The sequence below is a fragment of the Nycticebus coucang genome, chromosome 10 (assembly GCF_027406575.1).
Source record: "Nycticebus coucang isolate mNycCou1 chromosome 10, mNycCou1.pri, whole genome shotgun sequence".
In the NCBI taxonomy this organism is placed as follows: Eukaryota; Metazoa; Chordata; class Mammalia; order Primates; family Lorisidae; genus Nycticebus; species Nycticebus coucang.
The window spans coordinates 88,371,153-88,391,571 of NC_069789.1; the positions used below are offsets into that span (position 1 = coordinate 88,371,153).

General features: G+C 38.2%; 1 protein-coding gene across 1 annotated transcript in view; it reads left to right on the top strand.

The window, feature by feature from the left end:
- Positions 1–20,419, top strand: part of SLC9C2 (solute carrier family 9 member C2 (putative)) — a 77,535-nt gene that overhangs the window by 47,855 nt on the left and 9,261 nt on the right. The window contains exons 18-23 of the mRNA XM_053604348.1: positions 172–223; positions 2,286–2,434; positions 4,794–4,919; positions 7,109–7,207; positions 16,728–16,895; positions 18,839–18,970. Of these exons, the coding sequence (XP_053460323.1) occupies positions 172–223; positions 2,286–2,434; positions 4,794–4,919; positions 7,109–7,207; positions 16,728–16,895; positions 18,839–18,970 (726 nt within the window). The remainder of the gene's footprint in view (positions 1–171; positions 224–2,285; positions 2,435–4,793; positions 4,920–7,108; positions 7,208–16,727; positions 16,896–18,838; positions 18,971–20,419) is intronic.

The following is a 20,419-nucleotide window of genomic DNA, read 5'->3' on the forward strand; positions in this document are numbered from 1 at the left end:
CTGAGCCTGGGGGAGGCAGCAGAATTGACCTGGAGGGAAGAATCGAAACAAATAGTGCTCCTAAATCTGACTAAGGGAGATTTCCTCTACCATACTTCTTTTTCTCAGAATTTAAAGCCAGAAGTATACTTGGTGTAATAAGAGATGAATGTTTTTCTTAATTCATTACAGAAAATACATAAAATTTTGGAAACCAACAAACGAGATGCTGTCAAAGAACTAGGTAGGTAGCTGGAGCAGTAGTCCTCAACCTTTCTGGCACCAGGGTGTGGTTTCATGGAAGACAAATTTTCCATAGATGTGGGGGTCGGAGGGAGATGGGAATGGGACAGGAGGTGAGTTCAGGTAGTAATGCAAGTGAAGGTGAGCAGCTGTAAATACAGATGAAGCTTTGCTTTCTTGCCTACACTCGCCTCCTGCTGGGCAGCGCAGTTCCTAATAGGCCATGGACTGGAATCTTTCCAATTTCATGGTAGACAACTTTTCCATGGATGGGGGGTGGGTGGGTGGGTGGGTGTGGAGAGGAGGGATAGGAGGCAGAGCTCAGGAAGGGGTGCTTTGTGGCTCAGTTCCTAACAGGCCACGAAGTACTACCTGTCTATGCTGGGGGTTGGCGACCACAGAGTTAGAGTACATGATTTCCTGAAGTCACACCTTATTGTTCTATAATTTAATGGAAGGAAGATAAGTCTGCACTCTCATTCACTTATTTGTTTATGCATTCATATTGAACACAGATAATGGGCCATGTATGGGAAAGCAAAGATGGGTGGATCTTAAAAAGTGCAGTCTGATGGAGATAACTGAACAAGTTAGACAAGTCCTATTAGTTGCTATGGGAGTGTAGAGAAAACAATGGGAGGAGCATGGAAAGTGTATTAAGGTAGTGAGGTCGGAGTCCTTAAGATTGGAAGAAAAGGATGTGAAGATTACCTTTGACAAAAGGTTTTTTAACCCCTCCCCCAGTTTTGCAAGGATACTCTGGAACATAGGGCTGCAAAGGATGTCGTTTCTTGAGCACCTACAGTCACTCCCCTTTTACTTGAACCACACACCAGGAGCCTAAGGATTTTATGCCAAGATTCCTGGGTCTGCTTTCCTCATATGGGGCCACGGGCCAGGCTCTTGGTGTGCGCAAAAGCATCTGGTAGAGGGCCTGGCACATGGTAGGCCCTTAATGAATGGAAGCTACAGAAAAGAAATAAAGTAAAACCACTTTGTATTCATGACCACATTCATGCCATACGGATTTTTGGGGATCACGTTTTCCAGGCAAAATGGAAAGAACATGGTCTAATGAATGGAGATAATTTAATTTGGAGATAGTAGGTCAGAATATTTTGGCCCTGTCTCAGAAATTGCAGGACCCACTGTTTTCATTTACATATTGGCAGATTTTTATTTCTGTGCTTTTAGAGATTAGGGGGCCTAGGAACTGCTGCTTTGTATTATGTTTTAGATAAGTATAAAACATTACGAAGTTTCCTAGATTCAGTCCTGTAAAAGGGAGTGCCTGTTACCATATGGTTACTGCTACTGATTGTTGAGTGCTTATTATGTCAGGAACTATTAACTGCTTTATATTATCTCATTCAATCATTATAAAAATTATGAGTCAAATGCTATTTTTAGAGAGGTTGACTTGCTTGAGGCCTTATGGCTAGTAAGTGGTGGGCCAGTTCCGTAGCCCAGGTGTATCTGATGCTAAAATCTCTTGATCATTGCTACCTTTCACTCTACTGGTCTGCTATTTCCATTAAAAAAATGAGTAAATCCCTTCCATATGTTGGGCATTGTGCTCAATGTTAGGATTGTAAAGATGCAACAGATGCAGTTTGGACTTTGACTCACAGTCCATTCCATGACTTCTTGTGTTTACTGTGGAAAGATGGGACTTGACTTCGGAAAGACCCACCAGCCAAAGTCCAGGGGCTCTTTCCTTCAGTCATTTATTCATTCAAGCAACAAAAAAGTATAATATGGAGGATGAGACAGGTAAGTAAAAAATAGTAATTCTGTAATGCGATGACTTCCCTAAGAGAGATCCAGAGGAGATACCGTGGGAATAAGAGGCAGTGATTTTCTCTCAGCTGGTGGGGGGAGTCAGTTTTCAATGTTCTTCATCTATAAAATGGAGATGAAAACAACTCTAGTCCGGCTGGCCTCAGGAGTTCACTGGAATAAAAGGATAGTGTGTAAATACTTCGGAAATTCTAAGTCATCATACGAATACTAGTTATTATGCTTATTGCCCAGGTTGCTTACTGAATTTTTTTCTGCGTTAGGACTCATAGAGCATGAGGGTCGTGATGTCGTGATTGCTTTGAAGACGAAGCAGGCAATCCGAAATGTGATTTCTAAGGCTCTGAAGAATCTCACCTTCCTTTGGTCAAGAGGCATTATTGATAAACATGAGGGCATTGAGATGAATAAGGTAAGAAAGCAATTTCCCGTTATGCTTAATGCCATCAGATTAACAGCCCGGCCAGCCCTACAACTTTAGCAGAGTGTAACTTGGAGGGAATTTGGAAAAAAAGTGTTTAACCACAGGTATTAACTCTGAAATTGTCTGAAGCCTTTGATAATGCCAATGGCAACCAATGCCCATCCTGCCTGATGTACTCCACTAGTCAAAACTACTGGGTTGCAAGCAACAAAAATGAACCTGAGCTAAACTTGGTTAAGAAATGAGATCAGGGGATTTATTAAAAGGATACAAAGTGTCTTATAGAACCCACAATAGCCAGGCCAAGTGTCCAGGCCTCAGGAAGGGACTTGAAGGAGGACCTAGAAAGCTTTCCAGATTCTTCACTTCCTATCAGCATTGTCCTCTGTGGCATCTTCCCCTAGCTCCTTTTGTAGACTCACTAGATTTTTCTGCTTTTCCATCTGCTGGTGGAATATGTACAGCCCAGTCCCACTGATTGTGCCCCATGCTATTTACATGGTAGGGAGGGGACCAACCTGCGTGTGTGTTTGTATGTGCGTGTGCACGTGCGCTGGTGGACCCAGGGAAGGGGAGGTTCTGAGAGAAAAGGAGCAGTGAAGATACCCTGATCCATTAGCTAATAAATAGACTTCTGAAATTTATAAATGTATTTGCAAGAACATTAGGAACTCAAGGTGAAGGGAAAGCTGTGTTTAGTCCTCTAACTCTTTTACATCTATCATCAAAACTATACCCATGGAAAATAAGAATGTTCTTTCTACTCCCATGTAAGGGTTTCCTTCCTAGTATACAGCAGAAAGTGGAAGTTCCGGTCCTGTTTTCTGTCTGCGTTGCCCCCCATACACTGTTTCTGGATGCTGCACGCTCTTCCTTGTCACTGGCAGCCCCCAGGCGTGGATCACCCTGAGCCGTGTGCTTCTAGTCCTTCCCTAGACAAAGTCCCCTCTCCATGACCCCAGAAGGGAAGTGGGTGTGGGCTAGGTCAGCTTTCCCCTTTAAGGCTCTATCTCTTTTCTTTCTATAACATCACAGGAGAGGACTACATGGGTGATATGACTTCTCCTTAACATCTGAGGGAAGAAGAGGGCTACTTATAATATTCTTCAAGTTACACCTCCACACGTATCGTTTCATATTCTTTTTTCCCTTTTATCACTTTGAAAGCTGGATAAAATAATTAAATGCTTGATGCCCATTAATTAAATAAACAAATAATAGCCCTTGTGAGGAGAGACATTTTTTCCAATAGGCGTATTCAGAGAGATAATGGGTAAATTAAATCACCCAGCAGTTACTGATTGAATATCTACTACTTGATTGCCTAAATGTCAGTGAAGGGATGTAATTATCCATGCCAGCTCATAAGAAGATGGGAAAATCTATTCAATTCAACTGAGGAAAGGTATGTTGGATACCTACTGAGTGCTCTGGACTCCTGAGGAAATTGGGATATTTACTACAACACTGGCCCCAAAGTCCATGACCTCTTCATTGTTCTGTCATTTAACCCTTTATTCATCCAACTAACAAAAGTTATGTGATACGGAGGGTGAGACATGTAAGTACAAATAAAAACACTACAATGTAATGTCTTCTGTAATGGAGATAGGTAGGTATACTGGAAGAATAAAGAGGATAAAATGATTTTCTCTTACCCTGTGGAAGAAACCAGACAAGGCTTCTCAGAGGCTACAAGGTTGGAACTGTATCCTCCAAAATCAGGACTTAGAGAAGCAAGACATATACATGAAAACGAAATTGTAATCCTAGCACTCTGGGAGGCCAAGGCAGGTGGATTGCATGGGTTCACAGTTCAAGACCAGCCTGAGCAAGAACAGGACCTCTTCTCTAAAAAAATAGCCAGGCGTTGTGGCAGGCACCTATAGTCCCAGCTACTCAGGAGGTTGAGGCAAGAAAATTGCTTCAGCCCAAGAGAGTGAGGTTGCTGTGAGCTATGACATTACAGCACTCTACTGAGGGTGACAAAGTAAGACTCTGTCTCAAAAAAAAAAATTAAAAAAAATCAAAATTGAGAGACCATGTCATGAAATTGAATAGTAATCAACGGTGAAGTTTAGAAAATTTGACGTTAACATAGGATAAGTGTTAAGTAAACTATAGAGATGATAGGTTTGATCTTAGTTAATAAATCAGTGAAAATAGTAATAAGGGGGAGAAAAGGGCCAAAAAGGCTTATAGGAATTTAAATAGGGTAAGAGAAGCTGTGAGTCAAAAAATCAAGGTTAAATTTGCCTAACGGTAGTTTATTTAGATTTTCTTAACTTTTGTCTCATGTCAATTTTCTGTTACAGAATCTGATAATCATTATTTTATTTGTTTTTAGGTACTTCTTGGAAAAATAAAAGCACTGAATAACTTTCCAATGGCAATCCCACCCCCTACTCCTGACAAATACCTTCATAATATCATTTGGCTGGAAAATAAAGATGTTCTAATTGAATTCTTCAAGGTAAATATTCTGTCTTCTAGTCCAGCTCAGATTTTATTATAATTATTTTCCATTTTTCTATTCCTTAATGCAAGATTAACAGAAAAGCATTTTGCACGTATGAATCCTGTCCTGGCCAATTCAGGGTAAGCCAAAACAGAGGCCCAGCAGAGCCCATATTTTGAGCCTAAAGGATGAAGATAGTTTTTTTTTTTTTAATTTATTTTATTTTTTTTTGAGACAGAGCCTCAAGCTGTCACCCTGGGTAGAGTGCTGTGGCATCACAGCTCACAGCAACCTCCAACTCCTGGGCTCAAGTGATTCTCCTACCTCTGCCTCCCAAGTAGCTGGGACTACAGGCACCCACCACAATGCCCAGCTATTTTTTTGGTTGCAGCTGTCTTTGTTGTTTGGCAGGCCCCGGCTGGATTCGAACCCACCAGCTCAGGTGTATGTGACTGGTGCCTTAGCTTCTTGAGCCACAGGTGCCAAGTGGATGAAGATAGTTTTTCACAATGGCTTGTTTGCTTAGGATGAGCTATCTACGTTTCTTGATTATTACTAATCCCATTCTATTTTATGTTGTGGAGTTCTGGACTTCTAGATGCTTACTTTGGAAGAGATTTTTAAAAATTAAAAAAATTATTATGATTATTTTTCTTTGTATATGTAAATTATGTAATAGAATTTATTTTTAAATTACTACACAGCTCAGGCAGATTAAATTAAAACCAAGTGAGTGTAGTATGATAGGGGAACAGTGGTATATTCAAGTTCACAGTCAGCTGAGTGTTGCTATAGGAATTTGGACTCTTTTTCAACAAATAGCTATTACATATCTTCTATGAACCAGACACTGTTCCATGTTTTGGGACAGGGCAGGGAACAAAATAGATGAAGTCCCTACTTTCATATACCTTACATTAGATAAGGATGGAAATAGACAACAAACACAGTAAACATCAAACACATGATTGTATTTACATCAATCTCATATAATCTATGAGATTATGGTAAGTGCTATGGAGAAAAATAAGATGGAAAAAGGCGCAGCTATTTCCTATGGAGTGGTCAGGGAAGGATTCTCTAATAAGGTGACACTTGAAGAGATGTGATGGAAGTGAGGGAGCAAACCATGTTGGGAAGAGCACTCCAGGCAAAGGGAATAGCAGGCACAAGGCCCTGAGATGGAGCGTGCCTGAGTGTTCAAGGAGCATCACAAAGGCCCCCGTGGCAGGAGCAGTGATGCAGGAAGTGGATGAAGTCAGAGCAGTTGCAGGAAGCCTGATGAGCATTATAGCCCTTGGCGCTTTTGCGCTAGTGGGCCTCTTCCTCCTTTAAAAAGGATTAAAATGATTCTTTATGACTGTGTCAGTACAAAGATGAATATATTAGTATTATATACTAAAACATTTCTCTCTAACTAAAAGTTTCCCCTTCCTTCTGATTTTAAAAGACATTTAAACATTGTTGTGAGTACCTAAAATTACTGTGGACTCTAGGCACTATGCCTACTGATGGCTAATGGGTAACTCAGCCCTCATCTCCATCCCTCCCTGCCAGAGACATATGGAATCTTTTGCAGTTACTCTACCTGCAGACATTCTTTTTGTTTCTGGGATTTTTGCATATACTGAATCATCTGCCCTCAACGGTCTTCATCTCCTCTGATCCTGGCTATCTGATCCTCTTTTTCTCAGGTCTCAGTTTAGCTGTCCCTTCCTCTGTACAGGCCTCACTGAATAAATAAGACGGGGTCCGGTGATTTTTCTGCATTTGTGATAGGGCATTACGCCATCTCCTCTGTCATAATTATCACACTTCATAGTAAATATCTGCCCAACATAATTAAAAATTCTTCTGAAGGCAGGGAATTTGTTTAGCTTATCATCATAACTCATCTCCCAAATAGGAGCAAGGAAATAAAAATATTTTCATTTATTAATTTACTCATTCATTCATTGGGTATTTACATCAGTTACTATACTAGGTAGTAATCACAAAACCAACAGTTTGTTTTGCTTTTCCCTTTATTAGTAAAAATTGATGTGGTATGTGAGAATGTTATAATTTGTTAATAAACCAAGAATCTAGTTTATATTTTTATGCTACTTGAAAACCATTTTTAGCTTTAAAATCTTACTTATATTTAGAAAAGTAGACTATGATGATTTTGTATTGACTTTCCTTTTACCTTCCTTTGTTTTCAGGAAAGAGCCAAACCTGCTTATTTTGACTATGGAGATGTCATTTGTAAAGAAGGAGAAATGCCACAAGGAATCTACTTAATTATTTCAGGAATGGCAATTGTAAGTGCCTATGAATTTTTTTACTTAAAATGTATTTTGAAATATGTAACTGTAAAATAAGGAGATATTTAGGAACCAAAAAGTTCAAATGTTTAACTTAATCTCTCTTCTGTTCACTTCTGTTCAAAGTGAATACTCCAGCTGAGAGATTAATAATAATCACAGTACTCAACATCTGAAACATGCTTCCCATTTTATAAAATCCTGACATTGCCATTACTTATTCCTCACAACAATCATGGGAGGGAGCACTTTTTTTTCCAGAATGTTCAAACAAGGAAACCAATAGTTGGAGTGGTTTAATTTACTGGAAGGCAAGGAGAGTTCAAGAATGAGGAAGTGGGCTGCAAATTCAGACCCTTCACACAGGTAAATAGGATGAGGGCTAAAAATATAACTTTTAATTAAATAACAGCATGACAGTAAGTCCTTACCTATCAATAATAATACTGAAGGTAAATAGACTAAAGTCTCTAATCGAAAGACATAGAATGAATGTCTATGGCTGAATAGATAAAAACCCAAGATCTATGTTGTCTATAAGAAGCCCACTTTACCAAGAAAGACACACATAAATCGAAAGTAACAAGATGGAAAAAATATTTCTTGCAAATAGAAACCAAGAAGAACAGGAGTAGCTATACTTCTATCAGATAAAATAGATTTCAAGACAAAAACTGTAAAAAGAGAAAAACAATGTCATTATGTAATAATAACAGGGTTAATTCAGCAAGAGGACATAACAATTCTAAATAAATATGCACCCAATGCTGGAGCACTCAGATATATAAACCAAATATTATCAGAGCAAAAGAGAGAGAGAGATCCCAAGACAATAATAACTGGAGACCTCAACACCCACTTTCAGCACTGGCCAGATTAGCCAGCCAGGAAATCAACAACAACAACAAACATTGGATTTAATTGACACTATAGACTAAATAGGCTTAATAGATATTTATAGAACATTTTATCCGGTAGCTATACAATACACATTCTTCTTCTCAACTCATGGATCATTTTTAAGGATAGACCTATGTTAGGCCACACAACAGATTTTAAAAAGTTCAAAAAAACTGAAATCATATCAAGTATTTTCTCTGACTATTATGGAATGAAACTAATTTAATAATAAGAAGAATAAGACTGGGCATAGAGGCTCACACCTGTAATCCTAGCACTCTGGAAGGCTGAGGCAGGTGGATTGCTTGAACTCAGAGTTCAAGACAATCCTGAGCAAGAGGGAGACCTTGTCTCTAAAAAAACCTAGCCATTGTGGCAGGTGCCTATAGTCCCAGCTACTTGGGAGGCTGAGGCAAGAGGATTGCATGAGCCCAAGAATTTCAGGTTGCTATGAGCTATGATACCACAGCAGTCTACCAAGGGTGACAAAGTGAGACGCTGTCTCAAAGGAAAAAAAAAAAGACAGGAAAAACATCGGAAACTACACAAACACATGGAAATTAAACAATATACTTCCTGAATGACCAGTGGGTCAATGAAGAGATTAAGAAGGAAATCAATAAATTTCTTGAAACAAATGAAATTTAAAACACAACATACTCAAACCTATGGGATACAGTAGAAGCAATAGTAAGAGGAACGTTTACAGCAATGAGTGTCCACATCAAAAACATAGAAAAGATTCCAATAAACAACCTAACAATGTTTCTTAAAGAACTGGAAAACCACGAGCAAACCAAAGTCAAAATTAGTAGAAGAAATACTAAAGATGAAAGCAGGAATACATTAAATTGAAACAAAAATACAAAATAAAAATTAGTTTTTTTAAAAAAGATAAACAAAATTGACATACCTTTAGTCAGACTTAGAGAAAAAGAGAAAAGACCTAAATAAATAATATCAGAGATGAAAATGGTACAGCTGAAATTCAAAGGATTGCTAGAGACTACGATGAGCAACTATTAATATATACCAATAAATTGGAAAACCTAGAAGAAATGGATGAATTACTAGACATATATAGCCCACAAATACTGAACCAGGAAGAAATCCAAAACCTGAATAAACCAATAATAAGTAACAAGATAGAAGAAGTAATAAAAGTCCTTTTTATCAAAGAAAAGCCCAGGATCTGATGGCTTCACTGCTGAATTCTATCACACGTTCAAAGAAGAACTATTGCCAATCCTACTTAAACTACTTCAAAAAATTGAGGAGAAAATACTCCCAAATTTACTTTATGAGGCCTGTATCACCTTGATACTAAAAGCAGAGAGAGACACAACCAAAAAAGAAAAGTATAAGCCAAAGATCAAGAATATACATTCTTCTCATCACCCCATGGAACATTCTCCAAAATTGATCCTATCCTGGGACACAAAACAAATATCAACAGAATCAAAAGAATTGAAATTTTACCTTGTATCTTCTCAGACCATAAGGCACTAAAGGTGGAACTCAACTCTAACAAAACTGCTCGACCCCACACGAAGGCATGGAAATTAAATAATCTTCTGTTGAATAACAGATGGGTGCAGGAAGAAATAAAACAGGAAATCATTAACTTCCTTGAGCATAACAACAATGAAGACACAAGCTACCAAAACCTGTGGGATACTGCAAAAGCAGTTTTGAGAGGAAAATTTATCGCTTTAGATGCCTGTATTTGAAAAACAGAAAGAGAGCACATCAACAATCTCATAAGAGATCTTATGGAATTGGAAAAAGAAGAACAATCTAAGCCTAAACTCAGTAGAAGAAAAGAAATATCCAAAATCAAATCAGAGATCAATGAAATTGAAAACAAAAGAATCACTCAGAAAATTAATGAAACAAGGAGTTGGTTTTTTGAAAAAATAAATAAAATAGATAAACCATTGGCCAGACTAATGAGGAATAGAAAAGCAACATCTCTAGTAACCTCAATCAGAAATGATAAAGGGGAAATAACAACTGATCCCACAGAGATACAAGAGATCATCTCTGAATACTACCAGAAACTCTATGCCCAGAAATTTGACAATGTGAAGGAAATGGATCAATATTTGGAATCACACCCTCTCCCTAGACTCAGCCAGGAAGAAATAGAGCTCCTGAACAGACCAATTTCAAGCACTGAGATCAAAGAAACAATAAAAAATCTTCCAACCAAAAAATGCCCTGGTCCAGGTGGCTTCACTCCAGAATTCTATCAAACCTTCAAGGAAGAGCTTATTCCTGTACTGCAGAAATTATTCCAAAAAATTGAGGAAGAAGGAATCTTCCCTCAACACATTCTATGAAGCAAACATTAACCTGATACCAAAACCAGGAAAAGACCCAACCAAAAAGGAGAATTTCAGACCAATCTCACTCATGAATACAGATGCAAAAATTCTCAACAAAATCCTAGCCAATAGATTACAGCTTATCATCAAAAAAGTCATTCATCATGATCAAGTAGGCTTCATCCCAGGGATGCAAGGCTGGTTTAACATACGCAAGTCCATAAACGTTATCCACCATATTAACAGAGATAAAAATAAAGATCACATGATCCTCTCAATAGATGCAGAAAAAGCATTTGATAAAATCCAGCATCCTTTTCTAATTAGAACACTGAAGAGTATAGGCATAGGTGGCACATTTCTAAAACTGATTGAAGCTATCTATGACAAATCCACAGCTAATATTTTACTGAATGGAGTAAAACTGAAAGCTTTTCCTCTTAGAACTGGAACCATACACGGTTGTCCTCTGTCACCTTTACTATTCAACATAGTGCTGGAAGTTCTAGCCAATACAATTAGGCAAGACAAGGAAATAAAGGGAATCCAAATGGGAGCAGAGGAGGTCAAACTCTCCCTCTTTGCTGACAACATGATCTTATACTTAGAGAACCCCAAAGACTCAACCACAAGACTCCTAGAAGTCATCAAAAATTACAGTAATGTTTCAGGATATAAAATCAATGTCCACAAGTCAGTAGCCTTTGTATACACCAATAACAGTCAAGATGAGAAGCTAATTAAGGACACAACTCCCTTCACCATAGTTTCAAAGAAAATGAAATACCTAGGAATATACCTAATGAAAGAGGTGAAGGACCTCTATAAAGAAAACTATGAAATCCTCAGAAAGGAAATAGCAGAGGATATTAACAAATGGAAGAACATACCATGCTCATGGATGGGAAGAATCAACATTGTTAAAATGTCTATACTTCCCAAAGCAATCTACCTATTCAATGCCATTCCTATCAAAAATACCAACATCGTACTTTCAAGATTTGGAGAAAATGATTCTGCGTTTTGTATGGAACCAGAAAAAACCCCGTATAGCTAAGGCAGTTCTTAGTAATAAAAATAAAGCTGGGGGCATCAGCATACCAGATTTTAGTCTGTACTACAAAGCCATAGTGGTCAAGATAGCATGGTACTGGCACAAAAACAGAGACATAGACACTTGGAATCGAATTGAAAACCAAGAAATGAAACTAACATCTTATAACCACCTAATCTTCGATAAACCAAACAAGAACATACCTTGGGGGAAAGACTCCCTATTCAATAAATGGTGTTGGGAGAACTGGATGTCTACATGTAAAGGACTGAAACTGGACCCACACCATTCCCCACTCACAAAAATTGATTCAAGATGGATAAAGGACTTAAATTTAAGGCATGAAACAATAAAAATCCTCCAAGAAAGCATAGGAAAAACACTGGAAGATATTGGCCTGGGGAAAGACTTCATGAAGAAGACTGCCATGGCAATTGCAACAACAACAAAAATAAACAAATGGGACTTCATTAAACTGAAAAGCTTCTGTACAGCTAAGGAGACAATAACCAAAGCAAAGAGACAACCTATACAATGGGAAAGGATATTTGTGTATTTTCAATCAGACAAAAGCTTGATAACTAGGATCTATAGAGAACTCAAATTAATCCACATGAAAAAAGCCAACAATCCCATATGTCAATGGGCAAGAGACATGAATAGAACTTTCTCTAAAGATGACAGACGAATGGCTAACAAACACATGAAAAAATGTTCATCATCTCTATATATTAGAGAAATGCAAATCAAAACATCCCTGAGATATCATCTAACCCCAGTGAGAATGGCCCACATCACAAAATCTCAAAACTGCAGATGCTGGCGTGGATGTGGAGAGAAGGGAACACTTTTACACTGCTGGTGGGACTGCAAACTAGTACAACCTTTCTGGAAGGAAGTATGGAGAAACCTCAAAGCACTCAAGCTAGACCTCCCATTTGATCCTGTAATCCCATTACTGGGCATCTACCCAGAAGGAAAAAAATCCTTTTATCATAAGGACACTTGTACTAGATTGTTTATTGCAGCTCAATTTACAATCGCCAAAATGTGGAAACAGCCTAAATGCCCACCAACCCAGGAATGGATTAACAAGCTGTTGTATATGTATACCATGGAATACTATTCAGCCATTAAAAAAATGGAGACTTTACATCCTTCGTATTAACCTGGATGGAAGTGGAAGACATTATTCTTAGTAAAGCATCACAAGAATGGAGAAGCATGAATCCTATGTACTCAATTTTGATATGAGGACAATTAATGACAATTAAGGTTATGGGGGGCGAAACAGAAAGAGGGATGGAGGGAGGGGGGTGGGGCCTTGGTGTGTGTCACACTTTATGCAGGCAAGACATGATTGCAAGAGGGACTTTGCCCAACAATTGCAATCAGTGTAACCTGGCTTATTGTACCCTCAATGAATCCCCAACAATAAAATAAATAAATAAATAAATAAGAATCAGTAGCATTCTATATGCCAACAGCAAACAATCTGAAAAAGAAACCAAGAAAGTAATCCCATTCACAATAGCTTCAAATAACATAAAATGCCTAAGAATAAACTTAACCAAAGAAGTGAAAGATTTCTACAATGAAAACTATAAAACAAAGAACACACAAAAATCAAGTTATTCCCTGCTCATGGATTAGAAGAATCAATATTGTTAAAATGTCTATGCTACCTGAAGCAATCTATAGACTCAATGCAATCTCCATCAAAATACTAATGACATTCTTCAGAGAAATTAAAAGAATAATTCTAAAATTTATATGGAACCACAAAAGAGCTAGAATGCCCAAAGCCAACCTGAGCAAAAGAACAAAACTGGAGGAATCATATTACCTGTCTTTGCAGTATAGTACAGATCTGTAGAAACCAAAACAGCATGGTACTGGCATAAAAACAGACATGTAAACCAATGGGATAGAACAGAGAATTCGTAAATAAATATACACATCTATATTCAATTTATTTTCAACAAAGGTGCTAGAAATACATTGGGGAAAGGACAATCTTTTCAGTAAATGGTGCTGGGAAAACTGAATAACCATATGCAAAAGAATGAAACTAAACCTTTATCTCTCACAATATAAAAAAATTAAATCAAAATAGATTACTTAAATCTAAGACATGAGATGATGAAATACTAAAAGAAAACATTGGGGAAATGCTCCAAGATATTGTTCTGAGCAATGATTTCTTGAGTGATACCTCAAAAGCACAGGCAGCCCAAGCAAAATTGGGCAAATAGGATCACACAAAGCTAAAAAGCTTCTGCACGGCAAATGAAACAATCAACAAAGTGAAGAGACAACTCACATAATGGGAGAAAATATTTGCAAACTACCATCTGACAAAGGGATTAATAACTAGAATATATAAGGAGTTCCAACAACTCAGTAGGAAAAAAATCAAATAATTCGATTAAAAAATGGGCAAAAGATCTGAAACATTACATGCACCCTATAATTACATGCCACTGTGTATCTGTAATGATTAAAAAATAAAAAAAAAATTAAAAATGCAGCTTTTAATTGGCTGATGTGACACTTTCATTGACCAGAGAGAGAGAGAGAAAGATTTCAGTAGAGTGATGGAGATGAAAATTCTTTTTTTATCTGCATACTAGTAGTTTAGTAATTGAATACATGGGTAAACCCTATCTGATGAGCCAAATAATTCCTCGATCCTTAATGATGGTCATAAAGTGTCAAACCTTTTTACAGGGAAGATAATGTATTTGGCTTTCTGATTTTGGAATGGGTATTTCAGACCTTAAAAGTACCATGGAAACAAACTAATGAATATACTACTAACACAATGTAACATGTATTAAGTACCTGGCACTATTTTAAGCACTTTCATCCATTTATTGACTCATTCATTCAATAAACACTTACTTTATTAACACCATGTGGCAGGGACTGTTCATTCCAGGCACTGGATTGACAAAGGAAACAGAAATCTCTGCCTTCTGGGAGTTTATTTTCTAGTGGAAGGATAGAAATTGATGAAGCTATGAAAAATAAGTTAAATATACAGTATGTTAAAAGTGAAGGAGCTATGAAGAAGTTAGCTGTAAGTTTTAAAAGGGTTGTCAAGAAAGGCAGTGTGTTATGACATTTAATCCTTATAACAACTTTATGTTTTATATGAGCAAATTTATGCACAGAGAGGTTAATTCACTTGGCCCCACTAGACATCCTAGGAGGCCAAAGACAACATTGAATCCATTCAGTTTGCCTCTAGTATCTGAGTGCTTACCCATTAAACAATACTCCCATTAGCATACTAACCAAATATACTGTTTCCAGTATTTATGAAATATGTCAAATCAAATACTTAAAAACTGCAACATACCATATGCATTCCTTTGGGGAATTTTCTTGCAGTGGCTGGACTAGCTAATCCTACTTTAAATATAGATTCATTGATACTTTGTCTGAAGAGGTTATGTTAGTGCTTTGTTGATGCCATAACAAATTACCATAAATTTAGCAGCTTTGATTCATTATCTCACAGTTCTGTAGGTCAGAAGTCGGGGCTCAGCTAGCTTCTCTGCTTGAGGCTCACAAGGCTAAAATTAAGGTATCAATCTGTTTTACAGGCTCGTGGGAGGTTATTGGCAGAATCTAGGAGTTCCTTGTGGCTACAGGACAGAGTCCCTCATTCTTTGCAGTCTGTCAGCTGGGGGCCACCTTGACCTCCTCGAGCTCCTCTTTGGTCCTTGCATGCAGCCCCCACATCTCAGAACAAGCAAAGGCATGTGGAATCTTTCCCCAGCTGCCCCTTTGCCAGGCTCTTCTGCCTTCCTCTTCGCTTTTTTTTTGAGACAGAGTCTCACTATGTTGCCCTCGGTAGAGTGCTGTGCCGTCACAGCTCACAGCAACCTCAAACTGTTGGGCTTAAGCAATTCTCTTGCCACAGCCTCCCAAGTAGCTGGGACTACAGGCGCTTGCCACAGTGCCTGGCTATTTTTTGTTGCAGTTGTCGTTGTTTTAGCTGGCCTGCCTGGGCCGGTTTGAACCTGCCAGCTTCTGTGTATGTGGCTGGCTCCGTAGCCACTGTGCTACGGGAGCCAAGCCCTTCCTCTTCACTTTTAAGGCCTCCTGTGATTATAGTGGGTCCACCAGGATAATCCAAGATCATCTCTTGAAGGCCAGCTGATTAGTAACCTTGATTCCACCTGCAAAGTCCCTTTGTAGCAGTACTCAGATTAGTATTTGATTGAATAACCAACAAGAAACTTGGGGGGGACTTCTTTAAAATGGTGTCTACCACAGATGCCATCATCTTTTCTTGGTATGTAATAAACAGAGACATTCTTTATTGCTCACAGGTCATTTGAACTGTGTTCAAAATTAGGGCCATTTAAAAATATTCAAAGTCCGCACTCAAGGAGTAGGGCGCTGGACCCATATACCGGAGGTGGTGGTTTCAAACCCAGCCCTGGCCAAAAATTGCAAAAAAAAAAAAAAAAATATATATATATATATATATATATTCAAAGTCCTTTGGAAGCATGAATGCCTCTAAAAGTCTGAGTGATAGTTGATAGGAGAGTTCCTGTTTTCTGTACTCCTGAATAATAGACTTCCTCTTTAATGTTTACAGCTAAACTTTCTAGAAAAATTCCATAATTCATCTCCTTTGATTCTTGAAGCTTCTCCCTAAAATCTGATACCTCTTGTCTTTCATGCCTACCAATTGTATTCATGAAGTACCTTGATTGTCCTGTGTTCATCCTAAGACCTTTTCTTGTTGGTCTTTCATGGTGATCATTCTTAAGCATTTAAAAGATAGTCTAGGCTTTCACAGAAACCATGGCTTGGTTTGGAAACATATTAATTCATGATACTTGATTTATTTGACCATGCAATCAAAAGTTACTTTCAGGTGGACTCAGATCAGTGATTGCAATAGTTGGTGCCTAGAATAACTAGTTTTGGTAGGATTTTTATATAAGACAGGTATACGTAGAAAGTTATAAATGGGGTAATTTACAAATAAATTGGAAATGGATGCTAAAGATTAGAAATAAATCCTTGCCTTGAGCAGTTGAAATGTGAAAGAAACTGTGATTTTCATGAAGCCTAATTCTTCTTTCACATGATAGTATTTATGAAGAATCTTTTCCTTCCCCATAAGAATAATCATAATAGTGAGCGCCTATGGTTTGATCAAAGGGTTTTCATTTTTTATTTTCCTTTGCACACTTTTCCCCTTTTGCAGTTGCATAGTTCACCTCCTACCTTTGGAATAGAAGGTAGCCGAAGGCCTAGTAGAGACTCCAAAACCATGTTTACAGAGTACTGTACTAGTGGGGACATCATTGGAGAATTGAGCTGCCTGCTTAAGCGTGAAATTGAATATACTGCCATCTGTGAAACGATTTTACAGGTAAGAAAATGGTTCTGTCATGGGTAATTATTCATTCCTCAAGTAAAGAAAAGAAAATGCTAGCATTTTTTCTTCCTCTGGGTTCTGATATCTTATTCAGTCCCCCAACCAGCTACTGGGAGGCAGCACAGTTTCACTTAGAAAAGGCAGATTGCAGACCTCATATGACAGGCTCCACTGCATCCTGCCTGTGGGACCGGGAACGAGTTATTTAACCTCCTTAAGTCTTTCTTCCTTTTTTTTTTTTTAGACAAAGTTTCGAGCTGTTGCCCTGGGTAGAGTGCCATAGCATTGCCATAGCTCACAACAACCTCCAACTCTTAGGCTCAAGTGATCCTCTTGCCTCAAATTTTCTATTTTTAGTAGAGACGGAGAGTCTCGCTCTCGCTCAGGCTGGTCTTGAACTCGTGAGCTCCAGCAATCTACCTGCCTCAGCCTCCCAGAGTGCTAGGATTACAGGCAGGAGCCACTGCACCTGGCTTAACCTCCTTAAGTCTTAATGACCTTGCTTATTAAGTAGAGAGAATACCTGCCTTTCAATGTTATAAAGATTGTGAAAATAACTTTGTAAAATTCCTGACATTTAAGTGCTCAAAAAATGGCTATTCTCTCTATCATGGGAGAAGTGTTTTTTAAAGAGTATTTTGTGGTTTTTAAAGTTCCTTTCTTCTATTTTTTTCACTTGCTAAGTAAGAAGTTATCTATTCAACACGTAAGTGGGCTCACACTCTACTAGGCATGGGGAATTCAAATAGAAACGAGCCAAAGTTCTTGCTACAAAGAATTCTCAGTCTGTCGGGACTATTAGAGGCATCTGAGAAGGATCCAGAGTCTTTAGGAGTGTGTGGAATAGAAGAGAATGTCATCTTAGCAATTTCATACCACTTCATTTCCAGAGGAGTAGAAAAAGCATGAGTCTAGCCACACGGCTAAATCGCAATGATTAAAATTCATTTAACTCGAATTCTGAATGAGTAGTCTTTCTCATTCAGGTAAACAGTTTGCCTCTGGAAACAAATACTACACCTACTGTGATAACAAAAATAGACAAATTTCTATGTCTCAGTTCCTGAAACTTAGGCTCAGGAGCCGTATCCTTCATTGTACCTATTGACTGACATAAATTTTCCTGGTCTATTGTTTATTTATGTTCTGTATCCCTGCTGTTATAAGTGAACCTGGTCTATTATTAAGTCTACAGTTTTAATTGTGTTAGGTCCGTTTTGATGTTTCCTAGTCCTCAGTTCCCAGGGTCAGGAATGAGTATTGGTACTGAGCAGATGACGGAGTGATCACAGATACAAAGCAATCACACAGCATTTATTGCAAAGAGAAAGCACATCTCAGAGGGAGAGACAGGTCACTTTCTGCAAGTGGCGAAGGCCCAGAAGTCTTAGTACACACTGTCTTTTATACATTCACTAGTTTGTCCCGCCTCTTTCCGGGGTAAGATTTGTTACTTTTTCCCATGTTTGGGTGATAGAAAGATTGGAGTTATATAACAGGTTGCATAACAGGTTGGGGTTATGTCACATTCCTTCATGAAGAACCCACTGGGGGTCAAAACCAGGTCAGTCAAGGTCACTAGGAGCTCCTCGCTGTGAATCCTTGGGCTGGGAAAAAGTCTCCAGCCACAGATATCTGATACTGTGGTTTCTTTCCTGCATTCCGATGGGTTTCTGCTCTTCACCCTTAGCCACACCTACCTGCCTTGCCACCTGTTTGCTCTCTTCCCCAACAATTGGACTGCAAATTTATCATCTTAAACATAGCAAACAACCTTTTTCACAATGCCAGTGCTTTAAAATGGCAGAGTATCATCATTATGCTAGAACTGACAGTTTTTCGGAGAGGTAAGATGAAGATTAAGTCTGCAAACATCTTGTGATGATCTTGTAATTTAGTTCCAAATCAAACTGCTATGGCCCGGTGTCTTGTTTCAGGCCTGCTTTATCTCCCTGGAGGATTTATATGAAGGCTTTGATGTTTTCTGGCCATCCCTGGAATATAAAATATGGTTAAAGCTTGCTCTCAATACTGCCTATCAGTATTTTGAATCAAGTCTTGCAGATGAGGTAAGTTACATGATTAAAATATGAATGAATTGAATTTTTATCTACAGTCTTTTTTTTTTTTTTTTACCAAATGCATTTTATATTTTTGAGACAAGGATAGAAAGGAAGATGGTGTGTCTCATTTTCTAAGATGAGACTGCTAGAATTTTAACCACTCTCTTTTCTCGACTTCCTACAGGTTTTCAGTCTTCTTGTCACAACCAATTTTCCCAGGCTATTTGCAATCATCCCTTAAAACAGAAAAAAGTAGATTCAGCAAATATTAAATAGGGTATATCCTTCTAGAGCCAAGCATAGCATTAATCAGCGAACACTCAATCTGGTATGTTTTAGCGTCTACTCTGCCTTTTTTACCATAAATTTCCTGCCTTCTCGAAATCTTTGTTGAGGTGACTGAGCTCTTGCACCTTCCCTCCAAAGAGTAGTGGTTCAAATTTGTCCCTGGACTGGAACAGTTTACAATCCCACATTTGTATCCTATTTAATAATTGTTCCAAACCGTGTTATGAGCCAGGAAGTGGGGGAAGTGACAGACCTAAAGTTTATAATATTCGCTGAATTAAGAGGCTAGATATAAACATTGAAATTAAAAAATTAGTGTCATACAAACCAGTGTTTTTTTTTTTTTAGTAGGTGGCAATAACGATTTTTAGAAAAATGTAAGTAGAGGGGTAAGAAGATTGAAACTCTTCCTTTTACCTGCCTCTTCCTGAGAAATAGGACAAATTCAGAGTCTTTTATGAAACTCCAGAGGAGAGAATTAGGACCAATCAGGTGAAACTAGATGGAGTTAGGCTTGACACAATAATAAGGTGAATGCCCTTTACAATTTGTTTTTAATTCACAAGCAACACAGTCATTATGTAAATGAGACAATACAGGTACAAAACATTAAAAGATAATAACCTTCTATCCCCAGTTTTACTCCTCAGAGAATCTCTACTTAATACTTTTGTTTTATTTCACTCCAGTCTTTTCCCATAAAGAACTAGACAGTTAAGACTTTTTAGAACACCTGGGCACCGATAAGATTATACTGTCTCTTCCCAGTCTAAATCACAGGACTCAAAAGGTCCTAGCAAACTAAAATAGCTCATGTTTTAGATTTTCTGGTTGCAAAATTCTAGATAAATTTGCTATTTTCTTATGTTTTTGGTGCCTGAGTTGTGCTGATGCCCTGAGCAAGTCATCGTTTGATTTGCCTGTCAGTGACTGAGATTCAACTGGCTTGTGTAATTGTTTAGATGCCCCCTTTCAGGACACCGTCCAGGAGATTCCTACCATTGGACTGACCTCTAAGCTCCTGTGTTAGAGTGCTGGTAGTGCTGTCACAAAGCAACACAAACGAGGTGGCTTAAACAACAGAAATTTGCTGTCTCGCAGTCCTGGGGGCTAGAAATCTGAAGTCAGGGCGTTGGCAGCGTTAGTTCCTAGTGAGGGGCTGTGAGA